General features: G+C 43.4%; 1 protein-coding gene across 7 annotated transcripts in view; it reads left to right on the top strand.

The window, feature by feature from the left end:
- The window catches only part of PIR (pirin), a 103,473-nt gene that overhangs the window by 66,436 nt on the left and 19,818 nt on the right, over positions 1-17,219 (top strand). For all 7 annotated transcript variants that reach the window (XM_034999867.1, XM_034999878.1, XM_034999906.1 and 4 more), the window contains one exon: positions 15,618-15,662. In XM_034999867.1, the coding sequence (XP_034855758.1) occupies positions 15,618-15,662 (45 nt within the window). The remainder of the gene's footprint in view (positions 1-15,617; positions 15,663-17,219) is intronic.

The raw sequence follows: 17,219 nt of genomic DNA, 5'->3' as shown, positions 1-17,219 counted from the left end.
CTGTAAGTGTTCCTGGAGGCAAATTCCAACTTTGTCACTTATGAACAGGTGCACCTCTGATTGAGATATAGGTATCTCTTGATAAACGTATTGTTATGGATGACTTACCCTAAAGTTGACTTTTTAAATTCAAAGACTAATTAGAAAACTCCCAAGTGTTTAAGGCCGATTTTATTTATTTATTTATTTATTTATTTATTTATTTATTTATTTATTTATTTAAAGATTTTATTTAGAGAGAGAGCATAAGTGGGGGTAGGGCAAGAGGGAGAGAGAAAATCCCAAGCAGACTCCCCACCAAGTGTGGAGCCCTACATGGGGCTTGATCTCGCAACCCTAAGACCATGACCCCAGTTGAAACCAAGAGTTGGATGCTCAACTGACTGAGCCACCCAGGTGCCCTGAGGCCAATTTTATTTTTGAAAGTGTTTGCACCTGAGGTCATTAGGCATTCACCTTGGATCCATTATTTTCTTCTTTGGTTTTGTGGTTCTGGCTATTTTTAGGTACAGAAAAGCTTTTTAATTAATTCACTTAGACATATTACTCTACCCTTAAACACCATTTTTTATAACTAAGTATGAAAGCACATATGCTTTCTTCTAATAGATTTTTTTATTTTTATTTTTTTAGATTTTATTTATTTATTTGACAGAGAGAGAGATAGCAAGAGTAGGAACACAAGCAGGGCAGTGGGAGAGGGAGAAGCAGGCTTCCCGCCGAGCAGAGAGCCCGATGCGGGGCTCGATCCCAGGACCCTGGGATCACGACCTGAGCCGAAGGCAGATGCCCAACAACTGAGCCACCCAGGTGCCCCGATAGATTTTCTTTTTTTTTTTTAATTTTTTAATTTTATTATGTTATGTTAATCCCCATACATTACATCATTAGTTTTTGATGTAGTGTTCCATGATTCATTGTTTGCGTGTAACACCCAGTGCTCCATTCAGTACGTGCCCTCTTTAATACCCATCACCAGGCTAACCCATCCCTCCATCCCCCTCCCCTCTAGAGCCCTCAGTTTGTTTCTCAAGAGTCCATAGTCCCTCATGGTTCGTCTTCCCCTCCGATATCCAACCCCTTCATTTTTCCCTTCCTACTATCTTCTTTTTTTTAACATATAATGTATTATTTGTTTCAGAGGTACAGGTCTGTGATTCAACAGTCTTAAACAATTCACAGCGCTCACCATAGCACGTACCCTGCCCAATGTCTATCACCCAGCCACCCCATCCCTCCCACCCCCCAGCACTCCAGCTACCAATAGATTTTATTTTTAAGTAACCTCTACACCCAACATGGGGCTCGAACTCACAACCCCGAGGTCAAGAGTTGCACGTTCTTCTGACTGAGCCAGCCAGCCGCCTGAAAGCACATAGGCTTTAACCTTTAGTGCGGTGCTTTTTCCTTTTACTTTCGAGTTTGCTTCCCTCCAGTTCCTTCCAGTACCTTCCCTATATATCCCAGCTCTAGGATATATCGTAGATATATACTCAAATTAGATCTTGCTGTGTAATGGCGGTATACTGTGCTATGGGTTGAGTGCGATGCATTTAGCTCTTGCCTCTCTGCAGGCACTCCTTTCGTACCTAGTGCTTGGCCATTGCACACTGGTCTGCGATAAACATCCTTATACACATGTCCTTCTGTACAGACACTTATTCTGATGCAGTGGGTTTCCAGGGATGGTCACAAGGTAGATGCATGTTTAATTTTAAAACATATTGTCAGACTGCAATTCACAAACACAATCGCACTTTCCATCGGGAGTATCTGAGTACCACTTGCTCAGTGACCCCATTGACGCTAAGTGGATGGTTCATGTTGAGTTTTGTTCTACCCTTAGTCACTACTCTGTATGGTCTCATGAGAGAATGTGTGTATGTCCCTTGAAAAGGCTAGACTTCGGTTTTATTTTGTTCTTAAAAATTCTAAACCTGAGATTTGTTTTCAAAAACATTTTTGGAGGGATGCAAAAGCCAGTAGCTTAGAAATGCACGTTTATCACTGAGTCAGTATAAACCCACTTGGAACAAGTCTGTTATAAACCCAGCTATAAAGCCAAAGAACCTATCTTTTCCAAGACATCACTCCAGGTATAGCGTGTCCTCTCTTTTTCTCAGTGTCTCTGTCTCTGTGTCTGTCTCTCTCTCCTTCTCTCTCTCTGTCTCTCTGTCTCTCTGTCTCTCTCTCACACACACACACACACACACACTCATCCATGTTTGCATTACATTCAGTGACAAATCCAAAGTTTGAGGCATCTCTGTCCGGTACCAGACAAACAATTTAATTCAGGTATTATAAAGCACTCATTATTTACAGACTTGATAGTTCTGGGTGCCTATAATCAGCCATATTGGCTGGTGAAATTATGCTGCATAAATTTTATTATCAAGTCATTCAAGTCAAGATCACCCTTTGTCCTTTTTTTTTTTTTTTTTTTAAACTACCTTTCCGGGCCAAATTCCATTATAAAACCCAAGGACTGTTTAAATTCATTTTATTTGGGTGCTTTGCTGTATCCAATATTTCTTTTTTTTTTTTTTAAAGATTTTTTTTATTTATTTGAGAGAGAGAGAATGAGAGACAGAGAGCATGAGAGGGAAGAGGGTCAGAGGGAGAAGCAGACCCCCTGCTGAGCAGGGAGCCCCATGCGGGACTCGATCCCGGGACTCCAGGATCATGACCTGAGCCGAAGGCAGTCGCTTAACCAACTGAGCCACCCAGGCGCCCTGTATCCAATATTTCTTAAAATGTGTTTGTCATTGGCTGGGTTCTGGACATGTTTTGTTTATAATATTTTGATTGTTTTGTTACTCATGGTAAGGGGATTTGACATGGATGTCTGGGTTATGTTTGGCTTTTGGCATAAGCTTTGCGATCTCACTGATCTAAGGTTGACATCACTGTATCATTACCAGAGCAGTGGGATAGAACTAGAGGCATGCAGTCCTACCATCGCATCCCCAATACCAGGGAAATACAGATTTCCCAAGGGACATCCAGTTAAGGGTGATTGGAAACATTTCTTGTGAATCAGACTAGGTTTTATCTGAATTCTTTCCTGTAAATAGTATGAGAATTGGTTTTTTACCATCTCTCTCTTGCCTTTGGTTATGGCGTATTTCTGTGGAATTGGGCTAATCCTGCAGAAAACAGATGTTTCATGCAGTGATGATTTGGAAGGGAGCTGATAGCAGGAACGGAGCCTGGACAGTGCATCACTTACAAAGAATCCAATTTGTCAAGTCTCTGACAGTACCAGATTCCTTCAGCATTGGCCACACGTTTTTCATGTTAGTTTCTGGCTAGAATAAGTAGTTGTTTTTGTTTTGGGGTTTTTTGTTTGTTTTGCCGTGACTTTTACCATCTCTTACAAAGCAGTCTGATTTTTCTTGCTGCAAATTGACTTACAGATAACACTGTTATCATTCACTGAGAAGGACCTGAATCTGTATTTCTAGGAATATATCAGTTTTTCCCAAGAGACTTGGCCCTTTTGGTCCTCATGTCCCCTTTGTCTTCTGATGGCATCGAAGTTTGGCTCTGAACAGCATCTCTGTTGCTCCCCATCTTCCGGCACAGTGATTCTGCCACTAAGTATTTATTTATTTTTATTTTTAAAAGATTTTATTTACTTATTTGACAGAGAGAGCACAGGTAGGCAGAGAGGCAGGCAGAGGGAGAGGGAGAAGCAGGCTTCCCGCTGAGCAGGGAGCCCGATGCGGGACCCGATCCCAGGACCCTGGGATCATGACCTGAGCCAAAGGCAGACGCTTAACGACTGAGCCACCCAGGCGCCGCACTGCCACTAGGTATTTAAAGGCATGATCTGCAATGTTAAAAATGGATGATGGTTATGGTATGGAAAAAACTTCATCTTGTAAGGATTTTTTGCTTCCCCCAACCTTTTAGTTTTCTTTACAGTATGTATACATCAATCCCCCAAATTTCTACTATCCAAGGAGAATAGCCTGGATGGTCCAGGTGGCCCCAGTATAATCAAAGGGTCTGTGTTAATGAAGGAAGGGACGAGGGTCAGAGGGAAAGATGTGACGGTAGAAGCATCAGTCTAGGTGATACCGTTGCTGCGTTTGAAAATGGAAGGAGACCTCAAGCCAACAAGTAGGGGTGATCTCTAGAAGTTCGAAAAGGTAAGGAAATGCATTTCTCTCTAGAGCCTCCAGAAGGAAGGCTGTCCTGCTGATAGCCTTGACTTTAGACCCTCGAGACCCATGTTTGGACTTCAGACTCCCAGCATTATTAGATAACAGGGTTGTATTGTTTGTGCTCCTGTGTTACAGTATGTCTGCTTTTGTGGGAGGAAAAAATAGAAAGGAGCCCTGTCAATTACACTGCAATAAAGCTGGGGGAAAAATAGAAACTGGTGCTTCAGAATGCTTTTCTAAAAAGTACATTTGAGGGGCGCCTGGGCGGCATAGTCAGTTAAATGTCTGACTCTTGGTTTTGGCTCCGGGTGTGATCGCAGGGCTCTGCGCTCAGGGAGTCTGCTTGGGATTCTCTTTCCCCTCTCCCTCTGCCCGTCCCTCCCCGCCACCCGCTCTTGCTCTAAAATAAAATAATCTTTTTTTTTAAAGTAGATTTTAGGGGCGCCTGGTTGGCTCAGTGGTTGAGCGTCTACCTTCGGCTCAGGTCCTGATCCCAGGGTCCTGAGATCGAGCCCCGCATCGGGCTCCCTGCTCCGCGGGAAGCCTGCTTCTCCATCTCCCACTCCCCCTGCTTGTGTTCCCTCTCTCGCTGTGTCTCTCTCTGTCAAATAAATAAAATCTTTAAAAAAATAAAATAAAAAGTAGATTTTAATGCTGTGCATACAGTAGCTGTTCAGTAAATCCCATTATGATATGTTTAAATAAGTATTACTTATCTGTGTTGCTGTATAACAAATTACTCCCAAATGTAGTGGCTTAAGATAACATTTGTTACCTCACACTTTAGCTGTGGTCTCTGGCTCAGGGACTCTTATAAGGCTGCAATGGAGGTATCGGGGTTGCAGCAATCCCAGGGCTTGACTGGGAAAGATGGGCTTCCAAGCCCACACCCACGTGGTTGGTGACAGCACTCAGTTTCTCAGGCTTGTTGGCTGCACTCCGCTGTTACTTCCTTGCCACGTGGGCCTCTCCATAGGACAGCTCACAATGTGGCCTCTGGCTTTATCAGAGCCTACAAGGGAAGAGGAAGAAAGAGTGAGCAAATGGAAACCAGAGTCTCTCTGTCACCCGATATCAAAAGTGACATCCCATTACTTTTGCCAGTTCTGCTGGTTAGAACCAGGCCACCAGGTGCAGCCCACGCTCAGAGAAGAGATTACTCAGGGCGTGACTATGAGGCAGTGGGTGTCTTAAGAGTCAACTTGCCACTGTTGAATCTCAGATCTGTACCTCTGAAACAAACAATGCAATATATGTTAAGAAAAAAAAAAAAAAAAAAGATCGCAGGAGGGGAAGAATGAAGCGGGGGAAATCGGAGGGGGAGACGAACCATGAGAGACGATGGACTTTGAAAAGCAAACTGAGGGTTCTAGAGGGGAGGGGGGTGGGAGGATGGGTTAGCCTGGTGGTGGGTATTAAAGAGGGCGCGTTCTGCATGGAGCACTGGGTGTTATGCACAAACAATGAATCATGGAACACTACATCAAAAACTAATGATGTAATGTATGGTGATTAACATAACAATAAAAATAAAAAATAAATCAAAAAAAAAAAAAGAGTCAACTTGCCAAGCTTATGATCTTGAGTCCAAGTGCCATACGTTTTTCCAGATGGTCCATGACTCGAAAATGAAGTAGTGATTTTTATCTCTTGTGATTTCTTTTTTTAAAGATTTTATTTATTTATGTGACAGAGAGAGACACAGCGAGAGAGGGAACACAAGCAGGGGGAGTGGGAGAGGGAGAAGCAGACTCCCCGCTGAGCAGGGAGCCCGATGTGGGGCTCCATCCCAGGACCCTGGGATCATGACCTGAGCTGAAGGCAGACGCTTAACGACTGAGCCACCCAGGCGCCCCAGTGATTTCTTTTTTTTGAAAATTGAAGGGGGGTGCCATGGTGAATTCTCAGAGTTCCCGCCTAAAGGTCTCTTCACAGTCATTATCTACTTTTTAAGGGAGGATGCCCCAAACGTGGATGATTCATGGGGAATTTTAAATTTTCAGGTGTTTTCATAGAGCGAAGAAGGGCTGATTTTGTTCACTACACAGAATGCATGATTTAATTCATGGCTGTTTTTTTCCAAGCTCTCTACTTACCAGTAGTACATTAAAATACTCAATCACCATGCCCCTCATCCTTAGGATATACTCATAACAGTTATGGATGTTAGTAAGTCTTCAGAGCAGTGATGAACACGAACCAGAGCCTGAGCATAAAATTATCCAGTGAGAAGCTTCATATCATTTACCTTTGGGTGAGCTGTCTGTCTTTTTCATACTGATTTGTAGGGGCTCTTTATAGATTATTTTTTAAAATTTATTTATTTTTATTTAAATTCAATTAACATATATTGGTCTCAGAGGATCTTTATATATTCTGAATGCTTGTCATTGTCAGTTATTCATGATGCAAATATTGTCTCCCTTTTTCCTTATTTTTCACTCTTCTATATACTATTATATTTTTCTATATGTTAATAAATAAAAATTCCTTAAATGTATTGGTCAGTTCCTTAAAGGTTAGTGAGTGCTTTCTGTAGCTTCTTTAATAAACTCTCCCAGCTTAAGATCATGAAAATGTTCTGTTTATAGATACTTTGTTGTTTTTCCTTTTCTATCAATATATCTACACCTGGAATTGATTTTCATATGTAGTGAGATGCAATTGCATTTTTTGAAAAAATGTGGTTTTGGGAAAGAGAAAAAAAACGGCCAAAATCCATGATAGGGAATATCATGAACATTTTTGGGAGATCACACTTCACTGAATCATCCTGTAGTAATAATAATAGTGATAGCTAACATGTATTAAGTGCCTATTGTTTGTCAGAAACTGCTCTAAGAAATCCCCCTGTATTAACTGCTGTAGTCCTCCTAAGTCTGTGAGGTAAGGACTGTGATTATTCCATTTTTCAGATGAGGAAACTGAGGTACAAAGAAGTTACTTACTTGACTTGAACTTACTCAAGGTCACCTAGCTAGGGCGTGTTATGGATGAGATTCTGACTTACACAGTTGGACTTTTGCTGTGACTCAACTACCAAGGTCCAGACAAATGAGTGGACATTTACTCACCATTACCCACCCTATCAGTAGTACCTTGGGCATATTGGTAAATAAATCCAAGACTTTGCAGATAGGTTAAAAAAATAACAATTTTAGAAAATTTTTAAATGAGTCTCCCCAGTTTGAAAACTGTATTGTGTTTTTTCTAATATATCATCTTTAGGAGAGAACAGATTAAATTGATAGTGTAAAATAAGAAACCATTCTAAGAGTTTAAACACATTTCAGCTTTGATGGGGGTGTTTTGGGTTTTTTTTTTTTTCATAGTTTCAGGTCCTACTTAAAAATCTTTTTTCTCTTGGGGCCCCTGGGTGGCTCAGTTGGTTAAATCTCCGACTCTTGATTTAGGCTCAGGTTATGATCTCAAGGTCGTGAGATCGAGCTCTGTGCTGGGCATGGAGCCTGCTTAAGATTCTTTCTCTCCCTTGCCCTCTGCCCCTCCACCCCCCCATAAAATTTTTTTTAAAAATCTTTTTTCTCTTAAAAACAGGTGCCAAAATATGCCGTTTGATACTCTTAGGGCATTTATGGTGTTCTCTGCTTATTTCAGGTTTCTACTGCTTTCTGAACCTTTATTTAATCCTTAGAGTTCTATATATTTTAGTTCCTAATTGTCATGGCCTTAATCTAAGTTCAAATGCCTAAATCATTTCTATTTTACAGCCCTAAGTGTAATTTTATGATTATAACTACATATTTGAATTATTTTCTGAAATTTTCTGAGCAATTAAAAGCCAACTGTGAGCACTGTATATTTAAAGATGAGAAAAAAGGGGCGCCTGGGTGGCTCAGTCGTTATGCATCTGCCTTCGGCTCAGGTCATGATCCCAGAGTCCTGGGATCGAGCCCCTCTTCAGGCTCCCTGCTCCGCGGGAAGCCTGCATCTTCTTCTCCCACTCCCCTTGCTTATGTTCCCTCTCTCACTGTCTCTGTCAAATAAATAAATAAAATCTTTAAAAAAAAATAAAGATGAGAAAAATGTCTGTCCAAATAAAGCTAAGAAATAATAGTAACGTATTATTTTAGTTAAAAATGATCACATTAATATATCTCAGTGGTGGGGAAAACTTCCCTGTAGATTTAGTCTGTAAAGAGCAGGAAGCTCCCAGGGTATTCTAATGCTTTTTTTTTTTTTTGCTGTTTTATTAACAAGAAAGTAATCAGCAGAGCTTGTCCTCCAGAGGGCTAGGCTCCATTCTGGGCACATAGAAGGCTGTCTTCATTCTAGAGAGCTTGTGCTGCTAATAGATTTCTCACCCAAAATGTTAAATTTTATTCATTTCTTAGTTTTTCTGTTAGTCTCTGGTGCAGTGAATGTTCAATATTATCAGTGGTGGACTGAACCGTAGGGGAAGGTTTTCTTGTAGGTTGCAATTCTTCTTGTTAAAATATAGGACCTTTAGAGATAGCTCTTAATGGTATATGCCTATGGCTTATAAACATAGACTGAAGTATGATCATTCTTGAGTATATAAAACATTCTGAGTATATTTTATTCTGGAAAGCCAGTCATCTCAAGTGTCTTTATGTTGGTACCATTCTATGCATTATCATTGGGCATTTTATCACTGATGTCACCAAATTTGGTAAAATGGGTGTTCTCTTGTTTTCTTTTGCTAGAAATCCTACAAGGTCATATAATGACCTACCTCTTTTCCTATCTCTTTGGCAGAGCTATAATGCCGATAACTCTCTTACTTGTGTTTACTAATAAGATGGGGGTAAAATGCCTGTGCTTGGCGAGCTTGTAGATCTAGTGAGCTGTCAGCTGCTATATGATCAGAAAACCCACCTTATGCTACCAATTCTAGACGGCAGTGTTCAATGGGACACAAACAATACCCTCAGTGCCACAGGGTTCTTGATGAGGACAGCAAGGATCCATTCTCTACACTTTGGGAAATGACGTTGCTGAGCTTTGCTCAGTGTATACTGTGGTCCAAGAGACCAGTGGGCTTGGAGTTGAGGGCGGTGCTCTGGGGACCGTGGGGCCATCTCTGTGACAAGGACCCTCCTCTGGCCTGGGTCACAGCTTATCAGAAGCATGGGTAGCAGCCCCTGCAACCTCATGACGTGTATAAAGTGGGAGGAAAGTGGAAAGTGAAGGAAGGCACAGGAATGGGGAACTGGCATTTGTTGTGTAGATAAGGTGACAACATCGAGCACGGACACGTGTGTAGTATACAGATATGTGTATGTGTTTAGACCGGGCCCACAGTGTCACTTGGTCAGCATAACAGCCGCGTTGTACATATTATTTCCTTATTTGACACACCAGGAAACTGCCTCAGACCGGCTAACAGTCTGCTCCTAGGTTGCCCTGAGGGTCTTTTGCTGAATTTTAAACCTGAGTTTTCTGCTTGTGATTGTGTGCGTTCGATTGTGTTGCCCGTTTTATAGTTACTTCATTCCTTTGTTTTCCGTGGTACCACAAGGTCCCTGTAAGGTTGGCTTCGGCCTTCCGCTTCTTCCTTCCCCCGGAGGGGTTTCCTGGGTTAGAATGAACCGAGAAGGTAGGACGAGCAGAGGGGCGACCGTACTGGAGAAGCAGGACCAGACTGAGAAGAGTCTGTCTTTTAGGGCCTGGAGTCTGGGCTTGTCCGGGAGAACAGAGAGCCATTGAAGGGTTTTAAGTGAAAGGTCCCCTTAGCTGTGTGTAGCAAATGGATTGAAGGCAATCAGGGGACATTTCTCTCACCTATAGGATTTTATCTGTAAAAGAAAAGAAAGGAAATATGGCAACACGTATATTCATTATTTCCTCCTTTGTGCTCTTCTGAATTTAAACAATTAAAGCCTTGAAAATAAACTCTAAAGTTGGGGGATGAGGGACGCCTGGGTGGCTCAGTCAGTTAAGGATCTGCCTTTGGCTCAGGTCATGATCCCTGGGTCCTGGGATCGAGCCCCGCATCGGGCCCCTTGCTCCGCGGGGAGCGTGCTTCTCCCTCTGCCCTCTGCCTGCCACTCTGCTTACCTGTGCTCTCTCTCTGACAAATAAATGAATCTCTAAAAAAAAAAAAAGTTGAGGGCTGAAACCATTTGGTCTAATGACGAGGAAACATCAGACAAACCCAAACTGAGGGACATTCTACAAAATACCTGGTCTGTGCTTTTAATGAAAAGCATTGAGAAAGTGTTGCCCATGGAAGGAGATTCGATGTGGGGACTAAACTCAGCCTGTGACCCAGGATTAGAGCCTGGCCTGGGCTTCTGTTTTGGGGTTTGTTTGTGTGGTTGGGTGGTTGTTTTTTTTGTATTTTTTGTTTTTGTTTTTGTTGTCCATAAAAGACATTACTGAGACATTTGGCATAGTTTGGATATCTGTATATTTTTTTTCCATTGGTATCATATCAGTTTCATAGTTTTTATAAATATGCTATGTTTATGTAGGAAAATATCCTTGTTTTTAGGAAGGAATACTGCTAAAGAACAAAAATTGAACTGAGTAAATCTGAAGATCGAATTGGCTTTATTCAACAGTTCATGATTGAGGCAGCATCCCATCTAGTAAGGTAGACAGGGGCTCCCAGGAGTTGTAAAAAATGGAAGATTTTTATAGGCAGAAGAAGGGTGGGACAAGATACTAGCAAAGAAAGGAAAGGATTGTTTCAGCCCTGGGTGTCTTTCTTTTTTTCAGGGAAGGGACCCCAAAGGGTTTTTATCATGCAGATGACCTTACTAGGGGTGGTCAGGACATTTCAGGGTGACTCTTAAAATGTCACATTCCTGGGAGAAGTTGAAAGTTGTAATTAAGGGGCACCTGGGTGACTCAGTCATTTAAGCGTCTGACTCTTGATTGCGGCTCAGGTCATGGTCTTAGGGTCGTGAGATCAAGCCCCACGTGGGGCTCCAGACTCAGCAGGGAGTCTGCTTGAGATTCTCTCTCTCCCGTCCGCCCGCCCACTCATGCTCCCTCGCTTGCTTGCTCTCAAATAAATAAATTTTAAAAAAAAAGTAAGTTGTAATTAAGTCTTGGCTTGCTGTCTTGGGGGACAAATGACTTCATTTTGAACTTCTTTTTTAACAATACTGAATTATTTCAAGGTAAAGGGATATCATATCTATATCCTGTTCAAATATTTCAGAAGAAAATACATATGTATTTCTAGAGAAAATGATAAAGCATATTGTGATAACATGTTAGCTTTTAGAGAATCTGGGTGGGTGGTATTTAGTAATTCTCTATATTATTTTTGTAACATTTCTGTATGTCTGAAATTATTTCAAAATAAAAATTAAAAAAGTAATTTGCTTAAGTGAGAAGGGGGAGGAGAGGATCAGGTGGGTCTTCTCCCATCCCAGATCACCAGGCATGAAGTCCATGGTGACGAGCTACCTGCCCAAGATGAACTTAGAGCCATGGAGGGGTAAGGGAGGTGTCATGAGTGATATGGTTTGAAGTGGTGGGGTTCAGAGCCAATGGCCAAGAAAGAATTCTTGAGATGTCTTCAGTGCAAAACAGTGGTTTTATTAAAGCCCGGGGACAGGACCCGGCAGTAAGAGCTGCACTGGGATTGTGAGGAGCGACTGATTATATACTCTCAGGTTGCGGGGGGAGGGTTAGTGAGAGCGAATGTCTCTAAGGAGTTTTGGAAGCAAGGTTTCCAGGACCTCGAGGGGGCTAGCTATTGTTAGGAAAATGTCATTTATGACTGTCTAATAAAAAGTCATGAGACCCTTCAGATGTGTATCAGTGGGCCATATGCTTGGGGGATGATTGCCAACATGTATCTTAGGTGGGGTGAGAGGGGGAGTAGAGATAAAAGAAGTTTCCAAAGGAATTTTTATATGTTAAAGTAGACTCACAGGATCCTGGTGGTCAGGCTAAGATTGCCTCTTGCCCCTAGCAAAGTATTAACATGAAGGCAGCTGAGTTCCTAGAGGAATGTCTCTCTGCCTGTTTCAAGGACTTGTCAGCGAGCTGTAAGTACTAAGGACATTTTTTTTCCCTTGTGCCTCTGTTTCCCACATCACATGTATAGAGAGTAGCTGTAAAATTCATAGAAATAAGGAACTCTCCAGCTGAGGCAGGAGGAGGATGAGCTGGGTTAAAGCAAGGACGATAGGCCAGGAAAAGCTCTCACTAGGGACACTGGCAAGAATTGGAACCTCCCTGGAAATGAGAGCAGAAGCCACAGAAAATGATTTTCATATTTAAAAGTCTTACAATTTTTTATGTTTGACTAAAGGAGGTCCGACTTAACATGTGGTGCTGATTAAACCATCCTGCGGGGCCAGAGGTGAAATGAGACCTCCGACCCCCGCTCTGTCAGGGCCCAAGGGAGGGGAAGGGCTTCCCAGCTGCCCAGCGCCAGTAGCATGGAGACCCTGTTGGTGGAAGAAAGGAAACTGTAGGGCCTGTGACCTCTGACAGAGCAATAAAAATGCGGGGATGGCATTAATTCCTGGTGCAGGACATAAAGTTGGGGGGAGGGAGCAGGGAAAGATGAGAAGGACCCACACATCTCACCAGAGAGCGCTTTACTGATGCAATCCTGCTCTTCGCAGAGAAAGACTTCTCGTAAAATGTGATGGTTCTTAAACGCAGGAACTGTTCACACCATTGGGCTCTTGTTTCACTGCAGCTGGAAGAAGGCAGAGAAACAAGTAGTGGTGAAACAAGAAAGGAATTTATTTATTTATTCCAACACTGGGAATACTGCAAACTAGTATCTCAAAGATTATCTCCAAAGTGCTGAAAATACGTTCCGGTTTACAGAAGGAAAATGTGGGACATGGTTGAGTTGGGTACATGCAGGTGGGCAGTGAAGGTCAAATCAATCAGGGTCTTGGAATCCATCATGGGAGGGGTTTCGTTGGCTCAGGGTGGTCCTGATTGCTTGAGGGGCTAGTCTCAGGTCCCATCAGGGGATGCTTTGCTCTCAGGGTCTTCTGCCTGAGCCAAGAGACAAGCCGGAAAGAACAGAATCAATTAGAAAGTTTGAGGACAAAATGTAGGTAGTTGGAAGTCCTCTTTCAGGTTTAACAGAAGCAAGTGCACTTGGACAATATGTTAAAAAGAAGGGAAAAAAAGGCAATTTCCCCCTTATGCTGTGTGCCTTCCAACCAGTAACATGAATTTTGTTACTACTGGTGAAGAAGGGCTCTGTATGCTAGTAGAAGACTTTTGCAAGGGGCAAAAATAGGTGAATGCATTTACTACATTGGCTTGGCCATGACTTTGAGCAAATGTTTGATCCTTCTGGATCGTGTATAAAGATAAAACAGAAACCCAGCCATGGCAATTATGTGTGGACTAGTTTTCTGTTTGGTGGGTGAGTAGGAATGAAGCAGAGAGGGTGGAGAAGAAATGAGATTAGACCAATTAAAGTAGTCCCCAATAAAAACCCAGTAGGGCAATTGAGAGCTTTGAGGTTTTGTCAAAATCAGGAGCCATTATTTTTTTAGTACCTTTCAAGCACAAAGAGGGGCTTGGTTACGTAAATTATGACACGTCCTTATACTGGAATGCTTTGCAGTCTTGCCCGAGGATGAGTTATTTCTCTCTTTTGACATGGAAAGGTATTCAGAATAGAACATTGAGTTTGTTCGGGTTTTTAAGCAAATGATACCTAGCGCCAAAAACAAAAAAGAAACTGAAAGCATAAATATCAAATTGCTAGCAATGTTTATGTCAGGCCAAGAATGAAGATTGCAGAAAGATTTTCAGTTTAGAGATTACACACTTCTAAGTCTTAAAATATGTTTTAAATTTATGGGTATGAGGTTTTTTTTATATATATAATCAGAAAAACACAGTGAGGACATTTGCACTTTGAAAAATCAATTTAGGGGCGCCTGGGTGGCTCAGTCATTAGGCATCTGCCTTCAGCTCAGGTCATGATCCCAGGGTCCTGGGATCGAGCCCCGCATCAGGCTCCCCGCTCAGTGGGGAGTCTGCTTCTCCCTCTCCCACTCCCCCTGCTTGTGTTCCCTCTCTTGCTGTGTCTCTCTTTGTCAAATAAATAAAGAGAGAAAGAAAAACCAATTTAAACAATGCTCGGTGGTGGATTTTTTTAAAAAAAGCAGCGAGGAAAGGGGTTTTCGTTACACGTCAGGCTAAATAGGACTGGAGAGGCTGAGCATCCATGAGAAAGTGGAGAGAGCAGTGGAAGTAGGCTGTGGATTGTTCGCCTGGACTTTCAGCATCACTGAACCTCCCTCCCGCAAATTGCACAACTCGTACAGCCCAGCTGGGCCTTCTTCATCCCAGTGTCTCCGCCCACGGCACATGCACAGGAGTGAGTGCTGTTCCCTAACTGCTGGGAGACTGAGCACGTGGGTCCGGAAGGGAGAACAAATAGGGGTGAGCCATCAGCAAGTCGGATTACTTCCAGAGGCCTTAAACTGAGACTGGTAAAATCTCAGAGAGGAAAAACTGGGAAATTGGAGGGTGAAAAGACCTCCTCTAGCGTCCGCCCGAGTGTTTTGGTCTGTTTCACCATCCGTTGACTCTTGCACAGACTCCAGTCTGGGCCCTGCCCTTCCACTTTGAACTCTACCATCCCACCTCTTCTCCTTTTCCACTGAAGGCACACAAGTGATGTCCTGATTCTGTTTTGAGCTTGCCATTTCTGGATTCAGGTCTCCTGGGGGCCCTGCAGCATCCCTTCTGGGCCGTGGGTACGAATACCCATGGAAACCCAGTGCTGGCTGGCATTGGGAGAGCAAGTGGCTGGTTGTCTGTGGCTCTGAGCTCTTGGCCCCATGGGTCACAGTAGGAGTCTGCTGAATGCTATGTACCCTCCTCCCAGAAAAGTGTACACACTTGAAAAATTGTGTACGCAGTTCCAGGGAGTGCACGGACCATCCAAACCCCATGTGTACCCCCAAAGATCATGCATCCCCAAATCCCTGGAACTGATCCTCTATTTTAGGATAGATGAAAAGGAGTGAGTTCACTAGAAACCAAAGTAAACTAAGTAAAGTGTGTTTCTAGAATTTTCTTCACACTTAAAACTACCTGGAGGCACAATGAACTGAAGATAAACCAGATTGGGGTGTTGCAGTTATTAGCATGACGTTAAAACTGGAGGGAAAGCTTTGTTAATACAGCTGTTGGCATATAGCTGTGTAGTCAGGTGAATTGTATACTGCCTAATTGGGTGGCTCTAAAACATAGTGGGCCAAATCATTTAGGTTTAGGGGTACGTGTATATGTATGTTAATGCATGTGCGAATGTGGGAGTATATGTTTTTAACAGCTCACAGAAGTTAAAATTTTAAATATGTATCTAAGAGAAAATAAAGGATTTCATCTCAATTTGTCTTTCATGTCTGTTAGATATATTTCATAGAGAGTTGTTGAATATATCGTTATATCTTTGTTCCTTTTGGCATTATGGACACTAACCTTTTAATGTTGCTGGTCCTTTTTCAGGATGGACAAGCTTCATTTATACCATATCTGGAAATGTGTATATTGGTAAGTGATGATGATGTTGCTTTGGGTTCAATTGCACTGAAATTTAAACTACTGAAGGAGAGGGAAAGCAAGATGGAACCTCTCATGTAATTGAATACTATGCTGCCTTCTGTCCAGCACCAGCCCTCTTTACATCCTAGTACATCTTGCATCCTGGTACGCCCAGGACAGGGCACCTCTCAGCTTCCAGCATGTTCAATGAGGGAGGAGAATATGAACAGCAGGCACGACAGCCGCCATTTCACTGTGGCCTGTGTGTGGATGTAAGGTCCACGCATGATCACGTGGGTTGACACCTTGTTAAGAGGTTGGTGACCTCCGTGCTGATAAAGGGATGGAGCTCTAATGGGCTAAGGAGAGCAGGAATCTATCTCCTGGGAGGTGGAAGGAGGTGAATATGCAGTCCCACGTGCTGCTGAGAAATCTCAAAGTTGCTTTTCTCTTATTTTAAGGGTTGTACACCTGTCTCTTGTTGAGTCTAGTCTAGGAGGGATATTCAGGACCCAAGCAACTGTCATCTTATAGATGATGAAAGTAAAGTCTAAAGAAAGATCTTTGACTTGCCAGGGTTATGCCTTGGTGGACCAGGGACCAGAACCAAGGACTCCCCAAGCCCGTTTCCCATGCCGCACGCCATCATCTTTGTACCATGACAACACAGCAGCCCCACCATGGAACCTGTCTTTTCCAGTCTCAACCTTGTAGCCAGCCCTGCAGCAGAGTAGGCTGGCTTGTGTCGCCCTGTCCTCCCGGAAATGGCACGGGTGTCAGGCTCGTCTCTCTGTGGGACTGACAGAACCCCACGGTAGCGGGTGCTCTAGGTGCCCTCCCCACAGCCCTGAGGCCTCAGCTCCGCGGAGCTCGCTGGCCAACTTCTAGCTCGCCAGTGGGCTCTGTGTCTCATGGCCTGAAGCTTGCTCCGAAACTGGGAAGGCTGCTCTCTCTGCCCCACTCAGGGCAGGATGGCGGTCCTGGCGAATTGACATTCCCAGAAGCTACCTCACCCCCCAGGTGGGATAACTGAGTGCTGTGTGTGAGGCCTTTTCCTAGCCTTTCCCCGTGGGCTTATGTCCCAGCCACCCACACACTTGATGACACACTCTTCTTTGTCCTCGTTCCCTTACCTAACTCTCTCAGTTCCTGGTTAAGCGACTGCCTTCGGCTCAGGTCATGATCCTGGAGTCCCGGGATCGAGTCCCGCATCGGGCTCCCTGCTCGGCAGGGAGTCTGCTTCTCCCTCTGACCCTCCTCCCTCTCATGCTCTCTGTCTCTCATTCTCTCTCTCAAATAAATAAATAAAATCTTAAAAAAAAAAATAAATAATAAATAAATAAATAAAAAAGAGGACCAGCCTCCCCTCTCCCCTCCCCTGCCCCTCATGACAGTGATGCGTGGTGTGGATAGGGGGGGGCAGGCCAGGAGTGTCATTTCGGAGACCCTCTGGGGTTGTGTGGCCTCCACCCCCCTCCTGCACGCTAGCCTCCTCAGCAAGAACTGTCTTCCTGGGGCCCTAACGTGCCTACCTCCTGGGGTAATAACAGCCGCAACTGCTGGCTT

This window comes from Mirounga leonina, unplaced genomic scaffold (assembly GCF_011800145.1).
Source record: "Mirounga leonina isolate KUSES-001 unplaced genomic scaffold, KU_Mleo_1.0 Mir_101595, whole genome shotgun sequence".
NCBI lineage: Eukaryota > Metazoa > Chordata > Mammalia > Carnivora > Phocidae > Mirounga > Mirounga leonina.
The sequence above is the reverse complement of the archived record's forward strand: the minus strand, read 5'-3'. Positions and strand labels throughout refer to the sequence as shown.